The sequence below is a fragment of the Ochlerotatus camptorhynchus genome, unplaced genomic scaffold (genome assembly GCF_037179485.1).
Source record: "Ochlerotatus camptorhynchus isolate MF236.1 unplaced genomic scaffold, CSIRO-AGI_Acam_v1.1 ptg000503l, whole genome shotgun sequence".
NCBI classification, from domain to species: domain Eukaryota; kingdom Metazoa; phylum Arthropoda; class Insecta; order Diptera; family Culicidae; genus Ochlerotatus; species Ochlerotatus camptorhynchus.
Window position 1 is genome coordinate 7418115 of NW_027040988.1, and position 13013 is coordinate 7431127.

General features: G+C 36.3%; 1 protein-coding gene across 38 annotated transcripts in view; it reads left to right on the forward strand.

The window, feature by feature from the left end:
• The window catches only part of shot (dystonin-like protein short stop), a 483119-nt gene that overhangs the window by 255975 nt on the left and 214131 nt on the right, over positions 1-13013 (forward strand). For all 38 annotated transcript variants that reach the window (XM_065235656.1, XM_065235655.1, XM_065235657.1 and 35 more), the window contains exon 3: positions 2324-2385. In XM_065235656.1, the coding sequence (XP_065091728.1) occupies positions 2324-2385 (62 nt within the window). The remainder of the gene's footprint in view (positions 1-2323; positions 2386-13013) is intronic.

Below are 13013 nucleotides of genomic sequence, written 5' to 3' on the forward strand. Positions count from 1 at the left end.
GAACCGATAGCTAACCGATAACATATGTACCGTAAAACGGGGTATCGTTGATATTGCGGGTAACGTTGATAGTTTAATATAAAGAATAAATTTACTCGCGGTGCTTTTTCCAAATAAGAAACATTGTTTTTATATAGTATGTGTTACATATTTTACAAAAATATTAAAAAATCATTTTCGTGTTTTTCACCTTTTTGAAAAAGCACTCAAACCATCACTTTTGAAATTAATTTCCGATACAGCCATCACAAATTCAATGTTGTATTCTTATTGCTTATGAAGTTTTCTGATTATATACTTATGCAAAGTTTCATATTTAAAGAACTAAATTGTTTGAGTTTCACCCATTTTTTTTCTACATTCATCGAGCATTATCAAAGTAACCCCAAATCAAAATACTGAAGTTCGGTTAAAAAACTAAAAAAAATAATGCAAATGCTTTAATTTTCGTTCAACATATTACTAACGAATTAACTCTTGGATCCTCAGTACTTGTTTTAAAAATATAAAATTTGAAAAACATTCATTGCTGTAAAAAATATTTAGAATATACTTTAAAAAACTATCAATGTTACCCCGTTTTACGGTATACCTTAATGTAGTATGATACCTTATTTTGGTATAAAATCTTGTTTTGATATTATTCAGTTATCGAAATATTTTGTAAAATATCAAATAAATATCAAAATAACAAAATGTGATCTCTCAGTTTTCAGACAATAACACCTCTAAGAGTAATTGTATTGGTATTAGAAGGCCTTTCACATAGCAAGTTATGGTATTCTGGCATAAAAAGCGTCTATTATCCGTCAGTTATTATAATAACTAAATTAATTATTAGTTCGTTATTCGTAGAATATTTTGGAGGTCTTATTTTTGGTATTTTACCTCTTATGTCAGCCTCGTCAATACCATATTTAGGTTGCCAGTTATGCTATTTTCATACCTTTAGTTGGTATCCATAAGAATAAATTACCTCCTGCTCGGGAAGCGCCGATTTTAACCGTTTTTTTTTAAATTCATACACTGAGGGTCGGCTTATGAACGACAAATATGAATTTCATAAGCGTGACTTATGAATGATTTTCGTCGAACATGAGATAGCTTTTATACCCCTTTAACCATTTCATTTTCCCAAGCGTTGAAAGATGAGTGGTCAACACACAACGTCCATGCTTCGGTTCCAGTCTGCTCCGTTTTATTATTTATTTGTCAACATTATTTTTCATAAGGCAAATAATTTAAATTCAAACCGTTTGATTGTGGTAACAATTCATAAGTGGTTCTTATGCAATTCTTACGTACTTTTGTCTTCGTGTAGATTTCATGTTTTTTTATAGGCACATTTCATATTTTGTTTTTGGCGGGAACATTTCATCTTGTTGTGTCTTGTTTCGTTGTTGATAGAATATGGGTCATGTAGCCCGACGATTACGGTTTGAGTTACTTATAATCTTGCTGAAACAGAACCGAATTAGATCCGTCTGTGAAATACCCGCAAACCGCAATACCTAGCGCCACCAAACCCAGACGACGGTGATGGTGACGGCAACAACGTCAAGCCAACCCGTGTCGATGTCGCTGTCGACGTCTAAAAGAACAACAAGCAAGTAGTTTGTTGTTTGGTGGTCTTGTCCGTCGGAAATGCGTTCTAAGCAACATCAGCTACGACAAGATTGCTGCTGCTGCTCTAGTAAGTGATCAAGTTTGTAGAACCGGTTCTCACCTGGCCCGAGCCATAGAAGCTCTCACCCAAGGAAATTGTGAATGGGGGACGATTTGTCGTTGAAAGTTTTCTTGCCGCAGTTGGATACTTCATTCATGATTCCACAGTGTTTGAAAAACGGGAAAATGTTTGGTCTTTACGACTAAGTTGTTTTAGTTTTCATGCCAGCTTAGCTTGTTGTTTTTTTTTTAATTAGAAGCAAGTTGGTCGTCGTAAAACGAATTTTTCGGGAGATGTTTTCAATCTTCATCGTCACTGCGAAACTGGACTACGCATGCCAGACTAATTAAGCGTCAGTAAAGAAAAGTAAAACAAAGCATTCACCGTGGTTTGATTTACAGTGAGAACCAAGTCGTTCGAAATGCGCCAATTTTGCGTGCCAATAACAACCATTTCTTGCCAATTTGACCACACTCAAGCCACCGATCGATTGGCTCGAAACGACGAGATTTTAAGTTGAAAATTAAACAAAACCACTGATTGCCGCATGCCGATTGAAATTGATTAACCACACCCCGTGTTTTTCTCAATTATCAAATTACTAATCACGTTTCTTTCTTTTCTTCCAACCACCGCATTTCCCACCCGAAACAACAGACGAACGAGATGCCATACAGAAGAAAACATTCACAAAATGGGTCAACAAACATCTGAAAAAGGTAAGACACGATTTTTTGTCCACTTATCCCACTTGCAGGCGATCCCCTAAACCTAATACCAACGGGCCGATATGATACGATAGTCCAATTGGCAGTAATTTAATGTTTTTTTTTCTACAAATGCTCGCCCAAACACAAACTCACACACACCCAAGCGTGGAGGACCATCGTTTCGTTTCTTACTTTCATTTCCAAACACCTAGTAATTTTGTGATTTTACCGTGTACCCTGACTCCGGAGGAGATTGTTTTTCACTTTTTTTTCTTATCCACCCAAATCCGTACATAAGCGAAACCACTTTCTTCGGAACATCGTTTTCTGTGCAGTCGTGTTCCCCATATGTTTCCTCCCAACTAGTTTTTCTTCTTCTTCTTCTTTCTATTAGTAGTTGTTGTTGTTCTTCTGTTCCACTCATACGGTTCCGTAGTATATTGTACCTAGTGTAGTATGAAAGTTTTATGTTTTCTTATTGCTTCGTTTAATTTTGCTGTTGTTGATTCTTCCCTTTCGCCTTCCTAATCTTTATTGCTTTATCTAATTTTATTGAGTAGAATAATTATCATAACTTTGCTACGTTGGTGTTCCTTCGTCTGTTGTCCGTTTCTTAGCTTTGTTTTCAGTTTGGGTTTTGCTTTCTTTTCCTTTTCTGTTTCGTTACTTGGGAATGTTGTTATTTCATTACGTGTGATTCATGTCCACATTAGTTATCGTTCAGTCTTTTTTTTTTTTTTTTTTTCAAAATTTGATTTTTTAAATAATTTTTGAAATTTTAGATAGAGAGAAGATGCCAAACTCTGATGAAAATGTCAGATTCTGAACTTGATTATCTTATGAATTACCTTTTTTTAGAATTCTCCCTGATTTTTTTTGATTCTTTGAGACATTTAAATGTTTTGATTTAATATTATTTTAGATCTCGTGCTCAGAGATATATTTTGGATGCTGTATTTTGTAAAATTTCAGCATTCTGGTTTTCGACCTAGAACATTCTCTTTTAGTTTATGTGAATTAACATAACTTTCATGATTTTGGTATTTAGGAAGATTTTTAATACATATAGGGGTATTGTATCTCCTGTTCTTCTTTTTTTTTGTAGAACAAGGTGTCATCTTACCTTACCAATCAGGCTAAGGCCTTGTTGTCCTCTGCTGTCCGAAGAAGTCGTCTCCACTCTACTCGATCCATGGCCACACTTCGCCAGCCTCGTAGTCTGCGAAGGGTCCGCAGGTCACTTTCTACTTGCCCGCTGCGCGCCTCTTCTTCTTGTTCCTATTGGGTCGCTTTCTAGAACGATTTTCACTGGGTCGTCGTGCGGCATTCTTACGACGTGCCCAGCCCACCGTAGTCGCCCAAGGGGTCATCTGGACAATACAAATTGGATATTTTTGGTTGCTAGTGAAACATTGTCAAACAATTCTTTCCTTCGAAATGTATGTATGTGTGTGTGTATTCAATCTAACCCCCACTGGCCAGCAATGGTATTATGGAAGAAACCCATCTCTAATTTGTTTGCGCTAATTGCAGACAGCTTTAGTCCGTGAGTTAGAAGGTGATAGCTCTATTACAGATCCAGCAACCCATTTCAGAATGTCTGGAGAGTCACGCCCATTCCGAGGTCACTTTCACTCATAATAAGCCCCCCATGTATGCATCACCGTTATCAATTGGATATTGGTATTACATACACACTTCCAGGTTAAAACATATTCATTTCAAACCTGGCACGCATTTAGATTAATTTTGATATTAAATTTTTAAAGAATAATTGGACACCTCTCACCATCGCTCACCACCGCCGTTGATTGCTTCTTCTGGAATTCATTGTAATTTTTCTCTCTAACGCTTCGTATTTCTCCAGTTAGAGCCACTGATAGTCTCTCATGTTATTTCTAATCTGTTTGACGTAAGTCCATTGGTCTTTGTATGGTGATCTTGAGTTCTTAGTTGCATTTTATAAAACTGATAGAGCCCATCTCCGGGTATTTTCTTAACGAGCATCACTCCATCGTCGTATCGCATGTGCTCCATTTTGCTGCTCTCTTTTCACTTTTACTTTGTTGACTCTACGCTACCGGAAAATATATTAGATATACATTATTAGCAATGCTTCGAAATGCATGTATGGACCCTATATTAGGGACACTTAGGCCGGGGGCATTAACCCTATTTCTTTGATATTTTTTTTTTTAGATCTCGCACACAGAGAAATATTAGAAAATGCTAAACAATGACAAAACGTCAGCATTTCCGGGTATTGAAAAATAAAACAAAACAAAATTGTCGTGATCTCGGACTGGTAGTATACGCGCTTTGTTTTTTTTTTTAAATCTTGGACTGAGAGAAACTTTTAAGATGTTGGGCTTAAAAAAAATCAAAATCCAAACTTGTCTTTTTTAGTTTCTAGGACTTCAGGAAATTTTTAAGCTTTTCGAAGTTGCGAACTTAGTAAAATTTTCTATATTTAGCTTTGCATAGTTCGCACTCTGAGAAATATTTGAGATGATGGACTGTGAAAAATGTCTGTATTCTGGTATTAATAAAAAAATAGAGAGCTCATGTTTAGATTTCTTCATGGTTTTTGAATTACTTGAATTACTTTTGAAATCTCATACATTGAGAAATATCGATGATGTCGGATTCTGAACAAATTGGTACATGATAACTTCGTTTCAGTCTCTTGGAATTTAAAAAAATTAATTATTAAAAAATTATTTTTTTTTTAATATTCTGTGATTTAGAGTATTTTTCTATATTCTTTTTCGAGATTTTTTTCAGATCCCGAACTCAGCGATATGCATATTCTAGATGCTGAACTTTGTAAAGTTTCAATATCCTGCTATTTTGAATATATTTTTTTTTATTTTGTTAATTTGGCATGGATTATCTGTCTTAATAAAACTTTACGGAGCAGATAGTATTTACAAATAACTCTATAATTAATATTAAGCACTATTATTTTCAATATCATGGAGTTACACAGGACGGTCCATTATCATCAACTTTTATTTCCACTTATAATCCACAATCTATGAAGGATCTTTCCGCGCGCGATCACTTTTGAGATATTATGTAACTTGAAATAGCTTTCGAGATTTCAGAATGAAAAAATTCAAGACTCTGCATTGATTTTTTTTTTTGATCTCACACACAAAGAAATATTGTGAATGCGTAAAATTCCAGTATTCTGGCATTTAGAAAAAAAAGACTTTAACCTTTGATTTTAGATTGTGTGGCTTTTGAAATCTTGTACTTCCTCTCAGTATTCAAGATGTACTTTAAAAAAAATGTCGGTTTTTACTGTTTTCTGACACCCAGTAAAATATTCTAGTATGTGATCTTTAAAATTTCCCACATTTATATACTTTAAAGGTTCTAGTTTTTTGTATATCTTTCGATAACTCAGACTTTGTATAATCTTCAAGATTCAGGATTTTGGCATTTCGAAAACAATCTTCAATTTTTTTTCAAGATTCTAGAATTTTTGAAATCTTCTACTGACTGCCATATTCAAGATGTACTTAAAAAAAGTCAGTCCCCTCACAATATGTCGGTTTTTACTGTTTTCTAGGACTTGGGATATTTTGGTTGCTAGGTCTCAAACTCTGCAAAGTTTTTAAAAATCAGTGATGTAGAAAACTTTTGATATTTATTTTATGAATATTTTTGAGATCTGGCACCCAGCAAAATATTCTAGATTGTGAACTTGAAAATTGTCCACATTGTTATTCTATTAAATTGTATCGAGATTTTTTAAATATTCTAATACTTTGAATAGCTTTCGGTAACTCAGACTTCGTAAAATTTTCAAGATTTTGGGTTTTGTTTAAAACTAACATTGTTCTGCTATGGATCTAAGATTGGACCCATCGCTAAAAATCTGCTATTTATCAATTTTATCTAGATGAACGGGTTATTGGGACGTTACTAATGGATATTTTTGGTTGCTATTGAACATTTAGCCGATTTCTGAATTTATGTATGGGCCCAAATTAGGGACACTTAGGCCGACATTACCTGAATTTCCCCTAAATTGTTTGTTTAAAAAAAATCGAGGTATAAATTAGAGCGCAGATTGAGGAAATGGAGGTCAGAATTGGACCGAGCTCTTGCTTTTTCAATTGCATTGTCCGTTAGATTTTGGCAATAATATACTTTCAGGCTTGTAGACAAAATGGAACCGTTATTTTATGATTTAATATTGATTCTTCGATTCAGGAATTAGTGATTTTTTTTAACTTTCTTTCTAACTCTGGCAATTTCAAACATTTTTTGGTTACCGCCAGGGGATGGAGCCAAAATCGACGATACACTTTCCTTCATCATTCCTAAAATCTCGATCATCGGAAAGCAAAACGAAATGGCTTTTCTTGGAACTTTCCAGGAATTGGAAAATACTTTTTATCCATCAAAATGCTGTATCAGCATGTTTTTTACGTTTTTGTTATGCGATACACGAAGCTTCTGGCTTCATCATTCTTTTTCGGCTTCGAGAAAGTTTTTTTTTTAATTTTATTTCCCCTGAACTTGCTTGAAAGTTTCTCCTATTTTTCCCAAAAAACATCGATGTCCATTATTTCCAAAGATTTGCTTTCTAATTTCCACCATAATCTCGTCTGGTTTCCCCTGGAAATATTGTTCGTCTACACTCGAATGTTTTTTTACTTTCCCCGGTAAATTTTTCGCTTCTCTCGGTAATTTTTTTTTAACTTCCCTCCAAGTTTTCTACCATTTGACCATAAGATTTCTTCTTGAAGCTTCTTCCAGAAATGAAGAACTCTAGGTATCGCCAGGCAGTGTCTGTCTTCTGACACTCTCCCTGAAGATTATTCTGGTTCTTCCTAGAAATTTCTTCGAACTGAACCAACGCATTTCTGGCTTAATCTGGAAGATTCTTCCGAATTTCTACTAAAGTAATCTTCAAACTATATCAGGAGGTTTCTTTTAGCTTCCGTTTTCTCCAGGAAGCTTTTTCAGCTTTCACTGGAATTTTCTTTTGAGTTCTCCCAGAAGTTTTTTCCGAATTCATCTGAAAGTATTTCCAGACTGGCCCGAAGATTTATCCCAGCTTATACTGGAAACTTCTTCCGAGGCTCTTCTGACTTCCCCCATAGTTGTCTTTTGACTTCCAGCGAAGACATCATATCAAGAATACTGGCAACTTTGCCAAAATCCAAGCGACAGATACAATAGCGCTGCGCTTGAGTGAAGGTGGACGCAACGCATAAAAAAATGAGCAAACACATAAACCTTTCTACTGAGGATGTAATCTTTGCTATCAAATCTGTTCGAAGCATTTACCTTTGAGCGGCAGATGACGCGATTGTACCTGTCTCATAGCGTTCGTATGAGAAATTGGAAGAGTTACCAGACTTCTTGATTTGTTGTCTTTGCTTCCAGGGAAGTTGCAGCTGATTTTGCAGCAGAGCCTCTTTCCACTTCCCTCGGAAGATTGCTAAAACTTCTTCTGGAACAGTCCTCCAAACTCTCCAAAAAGTTTTTTAGGCCTCTTTTACTAGTGACTTCCGAATGTTTCCGGAAGTTACTCCAGACTTTTCTTGAAAGTTTTTTTTTTAACTTACCCCGAAAGTTATGCGTATAATTTTGACATGGTTCCAAAAACGAACAGTTTTGATGCCATAATCGAACGGGTACTGTAATACTGAGATCAAATTGATGGGATCCTTAAACTTTAGTTTAAAATATGATGAACATGACAGATTGTGTGAGTTTATAAAACTGATCGAAGTGGATTTAATTTATTAACGAAAGATTGAAACTATATCTTTCCGATCAATAGTTGGTCAATTGTCACTTTTATACTATATTTAAGTCACTATTTGGTCTCTATTTTTGTTCTTTTAGTCACTAAAATCACTACTATTATATCACATACCCACTACCAGCCTTACTTTTCTACTTTAAAGTATTTTTGAGGCCTCACACTTGCGAATAAATATTCACGATGACGGACAATTTAAATTCAAAATACTGTCATGTTAAAAAATCATAATCCAACTCTGGGATCGATTTTTTTTTTCATAAATTTCAAATGGCTTTGAAGATATCGGACAATGAAAAAAAAAATATCAGCCTCCCGGATATGATATTTAGCCTACTCTTGGATAATTTCCAATACTCTTTGAATTTGAGATCTCATAATAAAAAATTCGTTTTCTTTGGCATAAAAATGTTTTAAATATTTTGATTTGAATTTTTTGAGAAATTTCAGCGCAGTATTTAAGATGCTTTGATTTTAATATTTCATTACTTTTTTGTTCATGATTTGCCCAGCAAATGCACAGTGTCAGTAGGTATTACTTTATCTAAACTACAAAATAAATATAAAAAAAATAATTTAAAAAAAATATGCAATCTGAGTAGTTTATTTTTTTGTTTTTTTTTTTGTAAAAAAACATATTTTTTTTACAGTGTATATTTTTTTCTTGGAAGGCACAATACTTGTCCGCAACTTCTCCTAAGACACCATCTCGATCAAACAAATCGTTCACGAGATATATATTTTTCTATTGATGCGTATCATTTTTGCATAAGCCCTTTTCAAGAGTTAGTCGTGTGCAAAACTAGGGAACCATATATGTAAAATGGCATGTTAGGCAATAACAAACAACTGTGGAAAGTTTCATCATAATCGTAAAAGGTCGATCCGAAACGATTTGCGAATCTGTGTGGAACTGCTCGGCTCCTAGGAAATACCAAGAAGAGTTTTGAGGCTTTTGAATTCTGAGGATAGTTCCAAAATAATGCAAAGCCAAATTCATAGGCAATGTTGTGGATAGTTTCAAGTCGATTATATAGAGAATTTTACGGGAAATCCGAGAAGAATACCCAGGGCATTCTGAAAAAATTTCTAGGGAATTGTAAGGAGAAAACCATGTGAATTGTTCGAATTTTTTATGAGAATGATTACTCTGAACTGAATTTCAAGACATTTCGGAAGTAATTGCATGAGAATTCTAAGAAGAATTGAAACCAATTTTTCTATAGAATCAAGAAAAGAAGCTTCAGCGAGTTTTTTGGAGAATCATTAAAAATTCTAAGAGTATATCCAAAATCTCTGAATTCCAAGAAATTTTAGGATTGTTCTGCAGAGAATTTTTGAACAGAATCCAGAAAATGAAAATTTTAGGAGATATCAGATTTTGGCAAAATATTGTAGATCTTGGTCTTCGAAAAATAAAACTAATATTAATATAAAATAAATTACAATGAGAATACCATAAATAAGAAGTCCTTCATTAAAAGAGGAACCAGCTTAAGGATGAAAGTCTCTATAATAAAGCATAAAAAAAAGTCCTTCATATTTCTAGCAAATTTATCTGTTGGAGACCTCCATACATAACAATAGGCTTCTAATGCTTCCAACATTCTGCAACAATAGGACTGTTTCCGCTTCATGGTAGCAATTATTGCACCAACGTTCTTTCTTTTAATCGTTGTTTTTTTCAAAATGGAAGAATACTGATACCGTAACTATCCAAATATTAGTCTAGTGACCCATTTGACCTAACCACCTACCACGAACAAAATTCGACTTTCTCTATTTTGATCCCTTTCACCATGTTTTTAGAATAAGATAATTTCCATCATAGGATGTTAATTTCCCAGGAAGGAATTCCGATAGCTTCGTCAATATATCATACGAGTACCACTGGAAATATGCTTACTCTGCAGCTTACTCTAGCGAAAATCACCCACTAGCACACATCTTCAAAATAGCTGAAAAGAATACACATGTGCATTGAAAAACCGCAGAGAGATCATTCAATCCGGAGCCGGTTGTGGCCCCATTTCAGCTATCCGAGATGCAAAATTCCACCGGTTTCTTCTTCCCCGTCTGTGGTAGAGCCACTTCATGAGCAAGCACCATTTTGATTATCTCTATTCCCAACTCTCTTCAGATTCCGAATGATCTCGGCGTAGACTTGGTAGGTAATTGGTCGGCGAGTTTAACCGCAGTCCGCTCAGAAATGATAATTAATGAGATTGGGATGTAAATCCCAAGGAAGAGGGAAGAAGCTCCGGGTATCGAAGGTGAGAAAGTACCGCTAGGTGGATGTTATGGCGCTGCTTTTGGTGAATGAAATCCGATCTCGCTAGGACGCTTGGAGGAGTATCGAGAGCGGAAACAATTGTACACTGAAAATGAGAAGCGCAAATTTTTCGTTGTTAGTTTTAAGGCGGTTGTGTCATTCAGCAAACGAAAAAAAAAAACTCCCTCAGCAGCTAGCGAGCGTGGCATTAGTGTCGATTGTAACACAATATCTTGTTTGCTTCTCTGAGAAAACTGGAAGGTAAACATGCTGCCTTAAATGCAGAACAACACTTTGCTAGAGTATTCGACGCGTTTAGTAGTAGCTTGTTTGATGAATTGGCCGCGATAAGGTGCTTGCGGAGGGGAGGGAGACCAAGTTTCACATGCGTGTAAAAGCATTCATTGATGGGAAGTGGTAGTGGTATAGGAAACTCATTTCACCAATTTGAGAAAACGATCAACAAACATGGATCGGTTTCTCGCAAACAAGTGCGTACCCTGATGCTTAATCACATTCACGCGTGAGCTCTTTGAAGTCACCCAGCCAGGGTGACCTTGCAGACGCATCCTAAAGACAGATCGTCGTTGGAGGCTGCGGTGATGATGAATCATGGTTGGTGGTTTCTTGGAATCGCACTGTCTGATTCATCTGATACCGCGCCGCCGCTGCCGCCGCCGCCAGCTCCAAAGTGATCGATCCGGTCTGACCATAAACCGAGCTCCCTTAGTGGGTTACTGTGCAAAGGACGACCGACGACGCTAGCAAGACCTGGACAGGGATGTACCAACGCGGGTGTTTTTTTTTTGCGGACACAGACAACAATGGACCACTGTCCAAGGATTTTGATTTCTCCGATGGGGGCAGACACGTTCCTCGTCGTACCAGAAACAGGTTTCGCCAGTTTCCTGTCGATCGCCCGTTGATGGTAATGAGCCCTTAGGCTTGGTCTTGGTGTTGACTTGGTCACACATTTAAATAAACATAATTCAATTACTTGACACGATGGCGGCAATGGCGACAACGACGATCGGGGCTAATTGAAGGACGCCCGCAGCATGGAAGTGGCCGTCACTTCGTTTGTCTTTCTTTTAAGGGCACTCCCTCGCCAGAACATGTCGCTGCCACGCAAGATTCGGATATTGAGTAACATTGTCCTCCTCTGAGACCCACCTGAGGCTACCTTGAAATAGCGTTGGAGTCAACGTTTGCACTGCAAATGGTACACTTTTAATATGAATGTATAATGGGTGCAGGAAATGAAACGATCGTAAAAGTTTGCTAATTTGTGACTCCGCACCGTGCTGCGGTCAGTTTGACCTTGATGCTGCTGACCAGGCTATCAGCGGTGCTAAATCATATTCATACCTATTCGGATCGTTTATAGATGATGACGACGACGACGACGACGGATTTGTCCGAATCTGGTTTCAGCGGTCAAGTTCATTAACGCAAATTCCGCTTTTGACTTGCTGAGGCCGGCGCTTGTGCGCTAGTGAGTGATTCACCCAGAAATGATTCGACTCGTTCCTAGGAAACTCCTTTCAAGCTTTCAACCGAACAGAGTTGAATTTGCATAATGCTCACAGTTCCAGATAAATTGTGAAACAATTCGGTTTCGTCGATTCGTACAAGTTCGAATAAATCCAGCAGTACGTCGAGTACGGCACTTGCGGGCAGCAGTAGGTAATTTGTAGTAGCTCACAGATCAGTGCTTCCAATTAAAACGAAGGCCTGTTTCGAGATGTTTGTGATCGTAGCCTTTGCTTGAGAGGGGGGCAAATATAAATAATGCCGGAGATCAGTTTTGTTTGAGATGTTGATCTGCTGCTTGTTATGGCGGTTATGTAACTTATAGGCGAACCTGTTTAACGATGGGAATCTATTTCGTGGATGAATTTATCTTTTTGCATTATTGAGAAATATGTATGAATTTGATATGGGCATGTAAAGTATGGTAAATAAAACAAAGCTTCATGACAAATTTGGAGTCCTGTTGTTACGTTAAAAAAATACTTCAAATTGTGACCTCAATTTATGCTTATTTTTTTTTATTGTCGTAGGTTTTTTAAAGATTAACAAATTTGACACAGTGAATTTCATATTTGTTTTGGCTGCAACTTTATTGAAGACACCATTTGTCTAGCTCTTCGTGGGACATTGTTAGGATAATTCTTCAGTTTTCAATTAGCGTGCTCCTTATTTATTTATTTTTCTCAGGTTGCTCAAAAATGATTCCAAACGCCATCAGGTGATCAAAGACCTTCATTAAATCCTCATGATATTTTTCAATGTCATCAAGTTAAATAGGTACTATTCTGAAGGTATCCATTAATTCAAATTACGTTTCTCAGATATTCTCTTATGAAACCACGTGACTCGGAAATTATACCAAAGAGCAGATCTGATCAGATCAGCTCTCCAAAAAATTCTTTGGATATTTTTCAATACTTCTGGATGCCCGCCCAAGTAGCATTGCAAGTTCTATCGAGGTTTTAAAGCATTCTACAAGTCTAAATCATAGTCTACAGAACCCTCATAAACCCCAAATTGGATAGTATATTTTCTCAATACTTC